The 16,198-nt window shown below is 36.5% G+C and overlaps 1 protein-coding gene across 4 annotated transcripts in view; it reads right to left on the bottom strand.

Moving 5' to 3' along the window:
• The window catches only part of LOC125659583 (neurogenic locus Notch protein-like), a 63,830-nt gene that overhangs the window by 26,970 nt on the left and 20,662 nt on the right, over positions 1-16,198 (bottom strand). For all 4 annotated transcript variants that reach the window (XM_056150501.1, XM_056150502.1, XM_056150504.1 and 1 more), the window contains exons 8-9: positions 5,605-5,721; positions 5,277-5,393 (exon numbers count right to left, since the gene is read on the bottom strand). In XM_056150501.1, the coding sequence (XP_056006476.1) occupies positions 5,277-5,393; positions 5,605-5,721 (234 nt within the window). The remainder of the gene's footprint in view (positions 1-5,276; positions 5,394-5,604; positions 5,722-16,198) is intronic.

The following is a 16,198-nucleotide window of genomic DNA, read 5'->3' as shown; positions in this document are numbered from 1 at the left end:
TAACATTCTAATTAATACAATAAACATATGTTACAATACAGAATGTTAGTAAGAAAAATCACTAGCTATAGATATAGTTAAGACTTTAATCACGCCTCAGACGAAACTGCTGAAATCTAATTGGTCAAATCTTGTTCACATGACGCCGTGAAAAAAACCCGTATCATGCGAGAAAAATCCGTATTGAGCAAGTAATTTATTGTCGCGTTGGACTTGCAGTCGTGACAAAATGGCGAAGCGATTCGGGCAGACTAAGTTGTATGATATAAACCCCCCACATATACAGTTAGAACACCTGTATCGGGCTAGGCCTCGTCTCGCTCCATACGGGGTTTCTTTTCATACCATGTATTTTTTCGTATCAGGTCACTAACTACGGTGTGACCGTTGGACCGAGCGAAGCATGAAATGGTCATTGGCGTGTCCCAAGTGATAATCATAATTCCGTTAAGTACCGTAGATTATGATTCATTTAAAAAAATATATTTTTTATGAAATATTCCTTGCATTAAACTCCCAGTAACATCTCAATATTAAAGGGGGATATATGGGCATAACTGTTCTACATGATTCGTCTATTCATTTAACGCAGGAAATGAAACACAAGGCGACGCATACCGTGAATTGTGACGTCACACTTAGTCTCGACTTTTTTCTCTTTCAGAGCAAACAATTATAAACAACCATGCATCCCGTTTGCAATTAAAAAGCCCGTTAAAACTAAACGAAAATTAACCAATAAATTCAAAATTGCAAAAAAGTAACCGTAAGTCTATCGTATATGCTTATTTAAAGAAGCTCATGAACTTATTCATATATTTAGTCGTATTACTGTTTTTGTATTTGATGAATGGTTAAAATATTTTGGCATTCAAAATTAAAACACGAATAACTCTAGAAGCAACTAATTAACAAAGCAATATGGCGCCGCCCATATGGATCACAAAATTTTCAGTGAACAAGTGTAGAGATTATCTCTATTCATTTGCTGATTTTCTCATTTTTTCGTTTACATACGTGTTACCTTTAGAGCCTTGCTTCGCGGACGGGCCTTCGGCCGTCCGAGATTTGCTCGGTATAAAGAATCGTCTTCAATGCATGCATGATTGATTTTGTATGATAAAATACATACACACACATACATATAGGTCGTGATATTTTTTAAAAAGATACATGTATATCTCTAGTATTCATAGCCTTGGGAATGCATAACAGCTGTTTTTATAGAATATTTTGTTTCTTCTGAACTCCTTTGTCCAGTCATAATGAAATATCAATACACCACGTTTACACAAAAACGAAAAATAATTTGAATTGCGTCATGAGAAATGGACCCTTATCTTTCGACGTCACAATTCACAGAAAACGGTGTCAAAGTTCCTGAATCTGAAACGTCGAAATTGTGGTTGCGTAAAAGAAAACAAATCTTTGTCTGTGGGTTGCATTTGCTTACATCGTGGGTACATTAGTTATATAAACAATCACATGACAGTTCCAACATAGAATCTAAATGTGCCTGAGTTCGTGTTAGATATTATGCTATTAATTTCCTTGAATGGGAAGAAATGATCACACAGTCTAATAAATTCTTATAGGTTTTTAAATAAAAATGATAGACACCACTCAATGTGTGTATGTTGAGTCATACCGATATGTTTTAATTATTTTAATGCACATTGTTTCTAGTATTGACTTACTAGCTTGAAAATACGGATGTATATTTAATTGCTGTTATGAAATTTAGAAATTCATTTCAAAATTAAGGATTATCACCCTCATGCATAGCTCTTATCGTTGGACGAATTTGGCTCCACTTTTTTTGGCACGCTGTTTTTGGCTATATTTAGCTCTAAAGCTTCATAGTTATTTCGAATTTCAAACATTTCGGTTGAGCATCACTGAAGAGACATTATTTGTCGAAATGCGCATCTGGTGCATCAAAATTGGTACCGTATAAGTTATATATTATGACCCCTGGGTCGAGGCCTCTGCTGGTGGACTGTTAGTCCGCGAGGGTCTCTACAGCCCAGTAGCTAAGTACTTCGTTACTAGCTTGAAAATACGGATGTATATTTAATTGCTGTTATAAAATTTAGAAATTCATTTCAAAATTAAGGATTATCACCCTCATGCATAGCTCTTATCCTTGGACGAATTTGGCTCCACTTTTTTGGCACGCTGTTTTTGGCTATATTTAGCTTTAAAGCTTCATAGTTATTTCGAATTTCAAACATTTCGGTTGAGCATCACTGAAGAGACATTATTTGTCGAAATGCGCATCTGGTGCATCAAAATTGGTACCGTATAAGTTATATATTATGACCCCTGGGTCGAGGCCTCTGCTGGTGGACTGTTAGTCCGCGAGGGTCTCTACAGCCCAGTAGCTAAGTACTTCGTTACTAGCTTGAAAATACGGATGTATATTTAATTGCTGTTATAAAATTTAGAAATTCATTTCAAAATTAAGGATTATCACCCTCATGCATAGCTCTTATCCTTGGACGAATTTGGCTCCACTTTTTTTGGCACGCTGTTTTTGGCTATATTTAGCTCTAAAGCTTCATAGTTATTTCGGATTTCAAACATTTCGGTTGAGCATCACTGAAGAGACATTATTTGTCGAAATGCGCATCTGGTGCATCAAAATTGGTACCGTATAAGTTTTACATTATAGAGAGATTATTACTTATGATTTACCATCAAGGCACGTAGCATCGTTTTTCAAAGGGAGGTGAGGTGGAGGAAGATGTTTACTAGTATTGTGGACAAGCCAAAATATTTTGTCCAAATGTCAAAATCCGAGAAAAAAAATTAGGGTCACTAAATAGATCTTGCTTTCATTTAAAAATAAATAACTTTGCGTGTAAAAATGACCTGAAATGATCGCTACCAATAAGGACCGTCTTAGTAGTATGTAAAGTTGTGCATGATATCGGTTTGAAGAAAGTGAAGAATTCAGTAACACACATGAAACTTCACGGCGCAGTTTCCAGGTCATATGGCAACAAAGTTTGAAAACCGAAACACGTCGTTTTATTTTCGAACGGTGAAGAATATGGATTGTCACTACCTACACCGATCGTGGTAGCTCAATGGTAGAGCGTTGGCTTTGAAACTGGGGGGGGGGGTGTGAGTTCGAACCCCACAAAAATAAGACGATAAAATAGGTAGTGATTGCTACTTCGACAAACATTCGGCATTTAGAAGTGAGAATCACAATATGACAATAAAAACGGAGGTCCCGTGTCGCGACAGGCGTTGGCACGATAAAGAACCCTCATTGCTACGGCTCTGACCGTTAATCAAAGGCACTTGACGTCTCATTATGAGTGAACAATTCTCGACCAGACGTAAATAAAGTGAATCAAACAATCAACCTGCAGTATCCTATGTCGAATATACAATCCAAACCCTTTGTCAGCATTATATTGATTGATTGATTGTATCTCGTTTAACCTCTCTCAAAACTTTTTCATTCATTTTTTTACCCAGGACCGGCGAAGGGCTTCAAATTTAGACCTTTGCTCGGCCCTTACAGCCATTGAGAAGGGAGGGTTCATTAGAATGCCACACCTACTGTGACACGGGACATCCGTTTTTAAGGTCTTCTCCGAGGACCCGTGACATTCACACCTGATGCCGAGCGTTTGGCGATGGAACTGTCACTACCTGTTTTAACGATTTAGATCTGTCCGCATTATAAAGTTGTAACTATATGTGTAAAGCAGAAGGATTGGACTGTCAACAATTTATTTCTTCCTTTAGATAAAACTCCTTCCCCAGATCTGATGTTTGTTTTAAATGCAAATCCATTCAATGCTGCGTGATGGCCGCTGTCTCAGAGAAAGAAAAAACTGACTATAAACGTCTAATGGAAATATATTAAAGTACAAAACGTACCAAAGTAAAAATATCTTCAAACTCTTCAACATACATTCAAATTACCACACCATATGTAACTTTAATGCATTTTGATACTGAATATGTTTTCTTCAAAACACGTTTGGTCTACTTGGAAAACGATTTCCAAGTATTTCCAAGCGATATATCGCATGATAGCGGAATGTATTTTTCGTTTTCATTGAATTTAGAATATAAATTTATGGATGTAAAGTTTTAGATACATAAATGTTTCTGTACCTCAACAGCTGAACACGCAGTTTACTGTGAATATAAACCTCGTTAGAGATAACAGCACGTATTCGTGCGCGGTCCAATGGACTATCCCTCGTGCTCAAACTAACTGTCTTGGGCTCATCTTCGAATTTCTTCCCAAAATTCATGCACGCATTCATCATTCTACACAAGACGACCGAAGCTTTCAGGAAGACTCGGACGTGGATGGAGCGTAAACATTGCATTGAATCAATGTTGTTTTTCATATGGAAAAGGTTAAAAGGTTAAAAGGCTACAAACCAATCCTTGTATAATGTGTTATTTTCAAGATTAATTTTCATAAAACGTCAATTTTTGGTTTCTCAAAGTAAATAACACACAAGTAAAAGGCGCACAGCGTAGAAATCGATAGTGGTAGAGTAACTTCCCTATGGATGACATCTCAGCTACATTTGTTTTTAACTCCCGAACCTCGTTTGTTTTGTTTGCTTTACGTCCCGTCGAGAATTTTCATTCATATGAAGACGTCACTAGCTGTAGGTGAAGCATCACAAATTTAGACCTATGTCTAGCGCTTAGGACAGTAGCAACGAGGGTTCTTTATCGTGCCAACGCCTTCCGCGATACGGAACCTCCGTTTTTAAGGTCATATCGGAAAGAACTGTGATTCTCTCTTCCAAATGCCGAGTGTTTGGTAAAGGAGCAATCACTACTTATTTTAACGTCTTAGGTTTGATCGGCCATGACACGAGTAGGGATCAAACTCGCAACATCTCGGTTGCGAAGCGAACGCTCTACTTTTGAGGTACTGCGATCAGTCCGAAGCCTGTGTTTTATATCGTAACTGATGGCTGTATTCTAATATTTTTCTTTTTGTGCACGTAGTGACAGACTATAAAGGTCTTGATTTAGTTGCTGTTACGGAAATAACCGAGTAGGGAAGATTGAGTCATAAGGACGCCTGTCAAAACAGATAACCCAATTTTTGCCACAGCGTAGTTTTCTTGGCACGAACGCCAGCAAAGAAGAAGAAAATATAAGGCGCTGCATAAAAATCACGAATAGCAGGGGTTATTCAAACTCTTCATGTTCATAAAACCATGCGGTAAATATGGTGCATTTAAGCCCCGAATAAAAATATCATAAAGTTCTTACGATACCTGAACAACATCGTCTATTGGCTCCCCCGGAACATAACCACGATACATAACTTCCGGAGCAATACTGGTCGTCATCTTGACAGGTACCACCGATATCGAGACATGGTGCGTCATTTCCTGTAGATATAAATAGAAACGACATGGATGTAGTACACAGTCTAAGAAAGATCGCTGTAACTTTTCTGGAAAAACTTCAATATTTTGTATTAGGTTTATCAGAGATTCAGAAATAAAAGTTTCAGATGAAATATTGTACCAACAAGTTAAATATATATAGATATATACCTGAAACTGGAAGTATTGGACTAACACGCTAATTAGTAGTTACCTGAACAACATCGTCTATCGGCTCCCCCGGAACATAACCCCGATATGTAACTTCCTGAGCAACACTGGTCATCATCTTGACAGGTACCACCTATATTGAGACAAGGTGCGTCATTTCCTGTAGATATAAATAGAAACGACACGGATGTATTCAACAGTACATGGAAGATGGCAATTATTGTTTGGGGGAAAAGTCCAATCTATTGTACTATGTATATCAGAGATTCAGATATGAAAGTTTTGGATGATATATTGCATGAAAAAGTAAACATCTATAGATATATAACAAAAGTTGGAAGAACTAGTTCTAATTGTAACGGTGACCGTTACATATGTTCCCCAAACCTCCCCCTATTAAAAAGCGATGTCATTGTAAACCTATAGCAAAAAATCATTTTATTTTAGCCTTTAATTACATGTAGTACGTTCAATATGGTCATTTCAGTACCAAGAAATGAAAAAAAAGCATTGCACGTACATACACGCGCATACGTGTATGATTCCGCACTTCTGTTGATGTCATTCAACAGGCATTTGTATCATATATCCACAGTATGGATTTCATAACGTTTCCATCAAATATAAGGAAGTTATAGCGATTTTAAAATCGTCCAAATAGAATGCAGCACACGTGCATTCACGTCCTGAGCAGTTATTTTAACCACAGCTATTTGCAAGTAGTATCAAGACACATCTTAAACCCTAATATCAATAGAATGTGATGAAAAACAAAAAAGTGATCGTCCTTTAAAAATTGAACATTTGAAAAATGATTCACGCGCATACACGTGTGCATTGACTTTGTTTTTTACACTGATATACAGATACACCTATTGTTTACCTATATTGTGAATATCAACTCATTCGCTTCATAAATAAGATAGTTACAATTGTTTTAGTATTATCCAATCAAAAAGAAGCGCAGGTGCATGCGCGTGCAAATTGGTAATTTTGGCCTTGCAAATCAGATAAGGGTCTCAATGTCTACCTATGATATGAATATCAAATCATTTCAATGAACAACAAAAAAGTTACACTGATTCCAAAGTTAGTGTTCAAATTTTGTAATGCATGCGCATGCACGCGCGTGCAGACAAAATAAATATAATGTTTCATATTTACAAATGATATACTATCATCCTATTTAGGCTTCATATCGATCCCTGTAATATTCTGATTTTCCATTTTTTGGTACCAAAATTGCAGTGCACGTTCAGACAAAATAACTATCGTTCTGCACATCTACAAACGCTATACTATCATCCTGGAGAGTTTCATATCGATCCTTTTTCTAGTTTCTGAGAACACTACCGGACAAAAACGTACCGGAGAAAAAGAATAATAACTAGAAACTCGTTACTAGTAATGAGTAGGTATTCCGTTATACTACTTCCTGTCGAGATTGGAAGTTCAAAAGCCATTCAGTACAATTGAATGTTCATTTTCGCCCCACATTATCCGTTGATATTAAGGCCATCAGTATTGGAAATAAACTGCAGTTCAGATTGCTTAAGTCAAATTCGCTTCCAGTTTTGTGAAATGTATTGGACATAATTAACGACTGAAAAGAAAATATCCTGCCATCTCTGATAAATCGTTTCGACAAAAAAAGGGGAAACTATTTAAAAAGTGAAAAGTCTTATTTTCCGAATTACTTTCCTGTTGTCTTTATTCACTACCGGTCATGACCGGAAGAGCTCCAATCGAATAAATATTTCATTCTACACCTTAATAATTCTCAACTAATCATACTTTTAACTTTCGTCAAAAATACCCATGTTTGAGATATTGGTCGAAATATCTGTAGAAATTAAAAAAAACTTGAAAAATTCAATTTTTACATCATTTCCTGCCGCGACCGGAAATGACAATGATATACGATTTTCACATGATGCAAAGGAGCTGAGGAGTGACTATCAGTCCTGAAAGATTTAGACCTCACTTGCTTACTGTTGCTGAGCAATTTCGTAAACAAAATCGCATTTTGAGGACAGGAAATAGCGCGACCGGAAGTAGATTTTACAAAGATATTTGACGTTACTCTAGATATTGTCAGTGTAAGTAGCATATTTGAAAATTATTTCAAATACTTCATTCACAAACGAGATTTATGGGAAATAAAAACATCCAATTTATTTCGATTTTCTGTTATAAACCGGAAGTTGTCGTTTTTGTTTCCTGTGGGACTTACATATTTCAAAACTGCAAAAAGAGATGCAATAAAGTTATGCAAGTTTTTATATAAAAAAGAAAAGTTGAAATTTTCGATTTCTTTGATCACTTCCGGTGACGACAATAAATGATGGCAGACGTTCTTAACCCAAACTGGCTCGCTTACTCCTTAAGGTCTATCACTCCTGTAAGTTTGGTATCTTAATCTTTTACCGGCTTTGAGATCTCACGCGGACAAAATATTTTTTGAAAAAAAAACGGAAATCTGACATATCTTACGAACGGAAGTGAATTTCGAAAAAATGAAAAACTATCTGGAGGTATTTTTATTCTCTGCAAGGTGAAGATAACGAACAGTGATCAATCTCATAACTCCTACAAGCAATACAAAATAGATAGTTGGGCAAACACGGACCCCTGGACACACCAGAGGTGGGATCAGGTGCCTAGGAGGAGTAAGCATCCCCTGTTGACCGGTCACACCCGCCGTGAGCCCCATATCCTGATCAGGTAAACGGAGTTATCCGCAGTCAAAATCAGTGTGCCAAGAACGGCTTAACAATGGGTATGAAACACGTCAGACAGCATTTGACCCAATGCGAGGTTGTATTGACGAACTAGATCGTTATAACGACCATAGAATTTGCGAAATGCTGACTTCAATCGAGACTGTTGAAATCCCTGTACCATCAACTTGTTTGTCAGTAGCTTACCTCGATTTAAAAACTGACTATACCCAGAACAAGCTCTTGCATATCGAATCAGTTGAGATATATAAACACCATATGCAGGTAATAGTGGAATATTGCTACATAAATGTGGGAAGTTGACGATGGAGAAGCTGAAATCATCCCGTTTGTCATACAGTTGAGTTGTTAGTTTGCTGTTAATGTCTACTTTCAATAAAATATCTAAGTATGAAACAGAAGTGGACGAATCTGTGGTGTCCTTTATTTCGAGCTCACAGGGATATATCAAATCGACATATGAATGAAAGCTATCATTGTTAATAGACAAAACGTCATCGATATATCTAAAAGTCGAATTGAAGGTCACAGCGAGAGATTTTTTCTTCTCACGTAGAAGTTTTTGAATAAATTCTGCTTCATATGAATATAAAAACAGGTCAGCTAACAAAGGAGCACAATTCGTGCCCATGGGAATTCCAACAGACTGTTGGAAGACCTGATCATCCTTGAAAATTTCAAGAAATTCCATCCAGTCATCTCTGAGAAATCGTCAGTGAAAAAAAAGAACTAGACACTCATTACTAGTAATGAGTAGGTCTTCCGTTTGATCACTTCCGGTAGAGAGCTTTCTGTTCCTACGAAAACCATTCAAATATATCAGAGAATGTATCTTAACAATAAATGAGAAGTGTATTATCGAATTTTTTACTCATTTCTCGTAACTTCCGGTGACGACCGGTAGTACTATTAAGATGTGTTTTCCTATGCAAGGTGAAGATAACGAACAGTGATCAATCTCATAACTCCTACAAGCAATACAAAATAGATAGTTGGGCAAATAGCGGCTCTTTACTGTCTATATTCCCTGAAAATTTCACGTCTCTATCTGAAAGAGTTCTCAACAAAAAGAAGTAGACTAAAGAAAGAAAAAGTAGTAGGTTACTACCGACCGGAAGTCAATTTTGAAAAACAAAATTGAAACACTTCAAATATAAGCGAGATTTATGGGGACAAAGAGACGAAAAGTAAAAAAGTATTTTATCAAGAAACCGGAAGTAGTCGTTTTGACTACCGACGGGGTCAATATTCTTTTGACACTTTGAAAGAGACTTAATAAACTAGTAAAGGTTTCAAATTAAAAGAAAGATTTTGAAATTTACGATTATTTCAATCACTTCCGGTGACGACAGGAAGTGACGGTCGATATGCTCAACATCCTATTGCATGCTTACAAACAGTGATTGATCATATAGAGCGGAAGTGACGTACAAAAAAATTGAAAGTATGTGTACAATGGACTAATGTTAGTTGATCAACCCTACAACTTTCAAGCGTCTATATATATTTATTATTGAGAAACTGAAAAAACAAGGTTTGAATTTGTCCACCCCCTATCTCACGACCCGAAGTGAATTTTCAAAAAATATTTTATATTACTCTAAACATTTATAGTCTATACAACATATTTTAAATACAAGTCAAACACTTGTTTAGTAAACGAGATTTAAGGCATTGAAAAAGGAGAATTTGAAAAGTTTTTCCTTAATTACCGGAAGTCGACGTTTCGACTTCTGGTGGAGTCAACGGTTTTCAATACTCCAAAAGACACCTAATAAAGTGGTAAAGAGTTTGATTCAACAGCTACAACTTTAATTTTTCATTCATTTTATCACTTCCGGTGACGACCGGAAGTGACGGCCGACATTCTGAACCCCCAGCTGCACGCCTACAAAGTGAGATCTATCAACTCTGAAAATTTGGTGACTCTATCTTTTACCGTTTCTGAGAAAAACGCTGGACAACGAAAACAGCTAATAAGCCATATTTGCCGACCGGAAGTGAATTTTGAAAAAATGGAATACCTTGTTCAAGGTATTTTCATTCTCTATTATCCCTGAAAATTTCAAGAAAATCCATCCAGCCATCTCTGAGAAATCAAGAGAAAAAATAATAATAATAACTAGAAGAGGTCTTCCGTCCGATTTCTGACGAGAGAAGGCATTAATTGGGATAAAATAAGATCTTCACTGGGACAATTCGATTCGTAAAAAAACGAGTATAGATGAAACCAATGGGCACATATTTTTCATAAAACAGAGAACGAAAAACACGTGAGATATGAAATTTATCAGTTTTCGATAACTTCCAGTTCAATTTCATTCAGTTTCCGTACATCGGAAATCCATAAAACGACTTAAAATTCAACATTGATCTTTCAGGAATCATTCTTGTGGGTGTAAAATAAAAATGCTCAGTTTTTAGAACAACTTCCGGTTGAAGAATCTACTTCCGGTGGAAATGGTATGATTTGAAACACTTTTTTAGACTGAATGATGAACATTTAGAAATGAAAAAAAAGTAATTTAAAAAGTGCATATTTTCAAATACTAACGGTGGATGACGACAAGATTTGAAAACATAGATCAGATCTACATGTCAGCATTGTTTATCCCTCAAAGAATCATGATCGATTCAATCTTCAATCGTTTATTTTAAAAAAAACGTCTGCAAAAAATCTCGTAAAAAACCGGAAATTGGACATATCTCCTGAGCGGAAGTGAATATTGAAAAAGCATTTCATTGTACTATAAAGATGAATAAGGTTTATAATATATGCGAAAATCGTATTAAAAAAACTCTCTTTATACGCAAGAAATAAGAAGACAAAGAAAAACCAATTTTTTGAGGATTTTCTCTAAAAACCGGAATTTGCTAGTTAAACTTCCGGTAAGTTTAACATTTTTTGAAACGCCGAAATAGACCTGATTAATCTATGCAAATTTTGTTTCAAAGGCATAAGTTTTAAATTAGACGTTCCTTTTATTCACTTCCGGTGACCTCCGGAAGAAACGGATGACAATGATAAACCTTATTAAACAGCTACAAGCCACCATCTATCATCCCTGAAAGTTTGAAGACTCAATCTTTATGAGTAAACGCCCGGAGAAATACTATTTGAAAAACAGAAACTCGGCCGTCACTTGTGACCGGAAGTGATTTTGAAATAGTGTTACAGTGTTCTCTTGAGATTGATAATGTCAATAATATCTGTTAATATCGTATTAAAAGGTTGATAAATAAACGAGATATACATAAACTGTATGAGAACAAAGAAAGACAATTTTTTGAAGTTTTTCTCTAAAAACCGGAAGTTGCTAGTTAAACTTCCGGTAAGTCTAACATTCTCTGAAACGCCGAAAGAAACCTAATTAATCTATGTAAGTTTTGTTTCAAAAGCATAATTTTGAAATTTGACGTTTCTTTTGTTCACTTCCGGTGACGGCCGAAAGTGATGTATGGCAATGATAACACCTTATTGCACAGCTATAAGTCACCATCTATCATCCCTGAAAGTTTGAAGACTCAATCTTTAACCGTTTATGAGAAAGCGCCCGGATAAAATACCATTTGAAAAACAGAAATTCGGCTGTAACTTGTGACCAGAAGTGAATTTTGAAATAGTGGTTCAGGGTTCTCTTGAGATGGATGATGTCAATAATATTTGTAAATGTCGTATTAAATGATTGATAAATAAGCGAGATATACGAGGACAAAGAAAGACCATTTTTTGAAGTTTTTCTCTAAAAACCGGAAGTTGCTGGTTAAACTTCCAAAAAGTCTAAAATTTTCTGAAACGCCGAAAGAAACCTAATTAATCTATGCAAGTTTTGTTTCAAAAGCATAATTTTGAAATTTGACGTTTCTTTTGTTCACTTTCGGTGACGGCCGGAAATGACAGATGGCAATAATAACACCTTATTGCAAAGCTACAAGTCACCATCTATCATCCCTGAAAGTTTGAAGACTCAATCTTTAACCGTTTATGAGGAAACGTCCGGACAAAATGTCAATTGGAAAACGGAAATTTAGCTGTAACTTGCGACCGGAAGTGATTTTGGCAACACTTAAAAAAGCTGTTCTAGACAATCTTATTTTATAGCTTTCCTGAAAGTTTCATGAAAATCTATCCAGTCGTTTTTGAGAAATCGTGTGCACAAAATCGGTTAGAAAAAGAACAATAACGAGCTATAACTGTGTTGGGATGCCAACACAAATGTCTCCGAACACCTCCCCATGTCAAAAATGCTTTTTGATGCCAGATATGCACTCAGGATCCTCCAAAAACCCTAGAAACTAAATTTGGTTGAAATCCGACGGACTTGTTTTTTGGCCGTCATTTTCTTCAATGGCGGCCATTTTGAAACAATTGGAAATAGATTGGAAGGGAATACTGATGCTAGAAATGAATTGTGGACCCTCCATTTACTCCACAACCCAAATGCTGTAGATATTTTAACACATTGAAATATTTCGGTATATGGCAGCCATTTTGAAAATGACGGCTCAAAAAAAAAATTTGATGGTGGAAATGGACTTGGGGTCACTAAATTACCTTAGAAATAGCATTTGGTTGAAAATCGCGCGGACAAATTTCTCACTAAAGAAGAGGAATAATAACGAACTATAACTGTTGGGATGCCAACACAAATGTCTCCGAACACCTTCCCATGTCAGAAATGCTTTTTGATGCCAGATATGCACTCAGGATCCTCCAAAAACCCTAGAAACTAAATTTGGTTGAAATCCGACGGACTTGTTTTTTGGCCGCCATTTTGTTCAATGGCGGCCATTTTGAAACATTTGAAAATAGATTGGAAGGGAATACTGATGCTAGAAATGAACTATGAACCCTCTATTTACCCCAGAACCCAAATGTTGTAGATATTTTAACACTTTCAAATATTTCAGTATATGGCGGCCATTTTGAAAATGGCGGCTCAAAAAAAAATTTGATGGTAGAAATGGACTTGGGGTCACTAAATTACCCTAGAAATTGAATTTGGTTGAAAGCCGACAACCTTGAGTTTTTGATGTTTTTTGGCCGCCATCTTAAAACAGCGGCCATTTTGAAAATTTGAAAAGTTGATTGCACCCCTCCTAATGACCCCCTATCAGTTCACAAAGTTTGAAGTGGATCTGTGGAAGCACTTTCATATAATCGAGCGGACAAATTTCTCACTAAAGAAGAGGAAAAATAAGAAGAAAATAAGAATAACGAGCTATAACTGTGTTGGGATGCCAACACAAATGTCTCCGAACACCTCCCCATGTCAGAAATGGTTTTTGATACCGGAGATGCACTCAAGATCCTCTAAAAACCTTAGAAACTAAATTTGGTTGAAGTCCGACGGACTTGTAATTTGGCCGCCATTTTCTTCAATGGCGGTCATTTTGAAACATTTGAAAATAGATTGGAAGGAAATACTGATGCTAGAAATGAATTGTGGACCCTCAATTTATCCCAGAACCCAAATGTTGTAAAGATTTCAACACTTTGAAATATTTCGGTATATGGGCAGCCATTTTGAAAATGGCGGCTCAAAAAAAAATTTGATGGTGGAAATGGACTCGGGGTCACTAAATTACCCTAGAAATTGAATTTCGTTGAAATCCGACAACCTTGAGTTTTTGAAGTTTTTTGGCCGCCATCTTGAAACGGCGGCCATTTTGAAAATTTGAAAAGTTGAATGCACCCCTCCTAGTGACCCCCTATCAGCTCACAAAGTTTGAAGTGGATCTGTTGAAGCACTTTCACAAAATCGGTCGGACAAATTTCTCACTAAAGAAGAGGAATAATAAGAATAATAAGAAGAAAATAATAATAATAATAACGAGCTATAACTGTGTTGGGATGCCAACACAAATGTCTCCGAATACCTCCCCATGTCAGAAATGCTTTTTGATGCCAGATATTCACTCAGGATCCTAAAAAAAAACCTAGAAACTAAGTGCGGTTGAAATCCGACGGACTTGATTTTTGGTCGCCATTTTCTTCAATGGCGGCCATTTTGAAACATTTGAAAACAGATTGGAAGGAAATACTGATACTAGAAATGAACTGTGGACCCTCCAATTACCTCAGAAACCAAATGTTGTAGAGATTTTAACATTTTCAAATATTTTGGTATAAGGCAGCCATTTTGAAAATAGCGGCTCTAAAAAATTTTTTGAGGGTGGGAATGAACTCGGGGTTACCAAATTACCCTAGAAATAAAATTTGGTTGAAATACGACAACCTTGAGTTTTTGACGTTTTTTGGCCGCCATTTTGAAAAGGCGGCCATTTTGAAAATTTCGAAAGTTGATTGCACCCCTCCTCATGACCCCCTATCAGCTCACAAAGTTTGAAGTGGATCTGTCGAAACACTTTCATAAAATCGAGCGGACAATTTTCTCTGGAAAGAAGAGGAATAAAAAGAAGAAGAAGAAGAAAATAAGAATAATAAGAAACGGAGCAAAAACAATATGTCTCCGACACTTTGTGTTCGGAGACATAATAAGAAATGGAGCAAAAACAATATGTCTCCGACACTTTGTGTTCGGAGACATAATAATAAGAAACGGAGCAAAAACAATGTCTCCGACACTTTGTGTTCGGAGACATAATAAGAAGAAAATAATGGTAACGAGCTATAACTGTGTTGGGATGCCAACACAAATGTCTCCGAACACCTCCCCATGTCAGAAATGCTTTTTGATGCCAGATATGCACTCAGGATCCTCCAAAAACCCTAGAAACTAAATTTGGTTGAAATCCGACGGACTTGTTTTTTGGCCGCCATTTTGTTCAATGGCGGCCATTTTGAAACATCTGAAAATTGATAGGAAGGAAATACTGATGCTAGAAATGAACCGTGGACCCTCAATTTACCCCAGAACCCAAATGTTGTAGAGATGTTAACATTTTCAAATATTTCGGTATATGGTGGGCATTTTGAAAATGGCGGCTCAAAAATAAATTTGATGGTGGAAATGGACTTGGGGTTACCAAATTACCTAAAAAAATATAATTTGGTTGAAATCATACAACCTTGAGTTTTTGACGTTTTTTGGCCGCCATCTTGAAGCGGCGGATTTTGAAAATTTGAAAAGTTGAATGCAGCGCTCCTAGTGACCCCCTATCAGTTCACAAAGTTTGAAGTGGATCTGTCGAAGCATGTTCATATAATCGCGCGGACAAATTTCTCACTAAAGAAGAGGAAAAATAAGAAGAAAATAATAATAAGAACGAGCTATAACTGTGTTGGGATGCCAACACAAATGTCTACGTACACCTCCCCATGTCAGAAATGGTTTTTGATGCCAGAAATGGACTCAGAATCCTCCATCAAACCTAGAGAGTAAATTAAGTTGAAATCCGACGGACTTGAATTTTGGCCGCCATTTTTTCCAATGTCGGCCATTTTGAAGCATTTGAAATTTGATTGGAAGGAAATACTGATGCTAGAAATGAACTGTGGACGCTCAATTGACCCTAGAACCCAAATGTTGTAGAGATTTTAACACTTTCAAATATTTCGGTATATGGCGGCCATTTTGAAAATGGCGGCTCAAAAAAAATTTGATGATGGAAATGGACTCGGGGTCACTAAATTACCCAGGAAATAGAATTTGGTTGAAATCCGACAACCTTGACATTTTGACGTTTTTGCCCGCCATTTTGAAACAGCGGCCATTTTGAAAATTTCGAAAGTTGATTGCACCCCTCCACATGACCCCCTATCAGTTCACAAAGTTTGAAGTGGATCTGTCGAAGCACTTTCATACAATCGAGCGGATAAATTTCTCAGGAAAGATGAGGAATAATAAGAAGAATAATAATAAGAAGAAAATAAGAATAATAAGAAACGGAGCAAAAACAATACGTCTCCGACACTTTGTGTTCGGAGACATA

Source organism: Ostrea edulis, chromosome 9 (genome assembly GCF_947568905.1).
Source record: "Ostrea edulis chromosome 9, xbOstEdul1.1, whole genome shotgun sequence".
Taxonomy (NCBI): Eukaryota; Metazoa; Mollusca; class Bivalvia; order Ostreida; family Ostreidae; genus Ostrea; species Ostrea edulis.
This window is presented reverse-complemented; position numbering and strand designations above follow the sequence as displayed.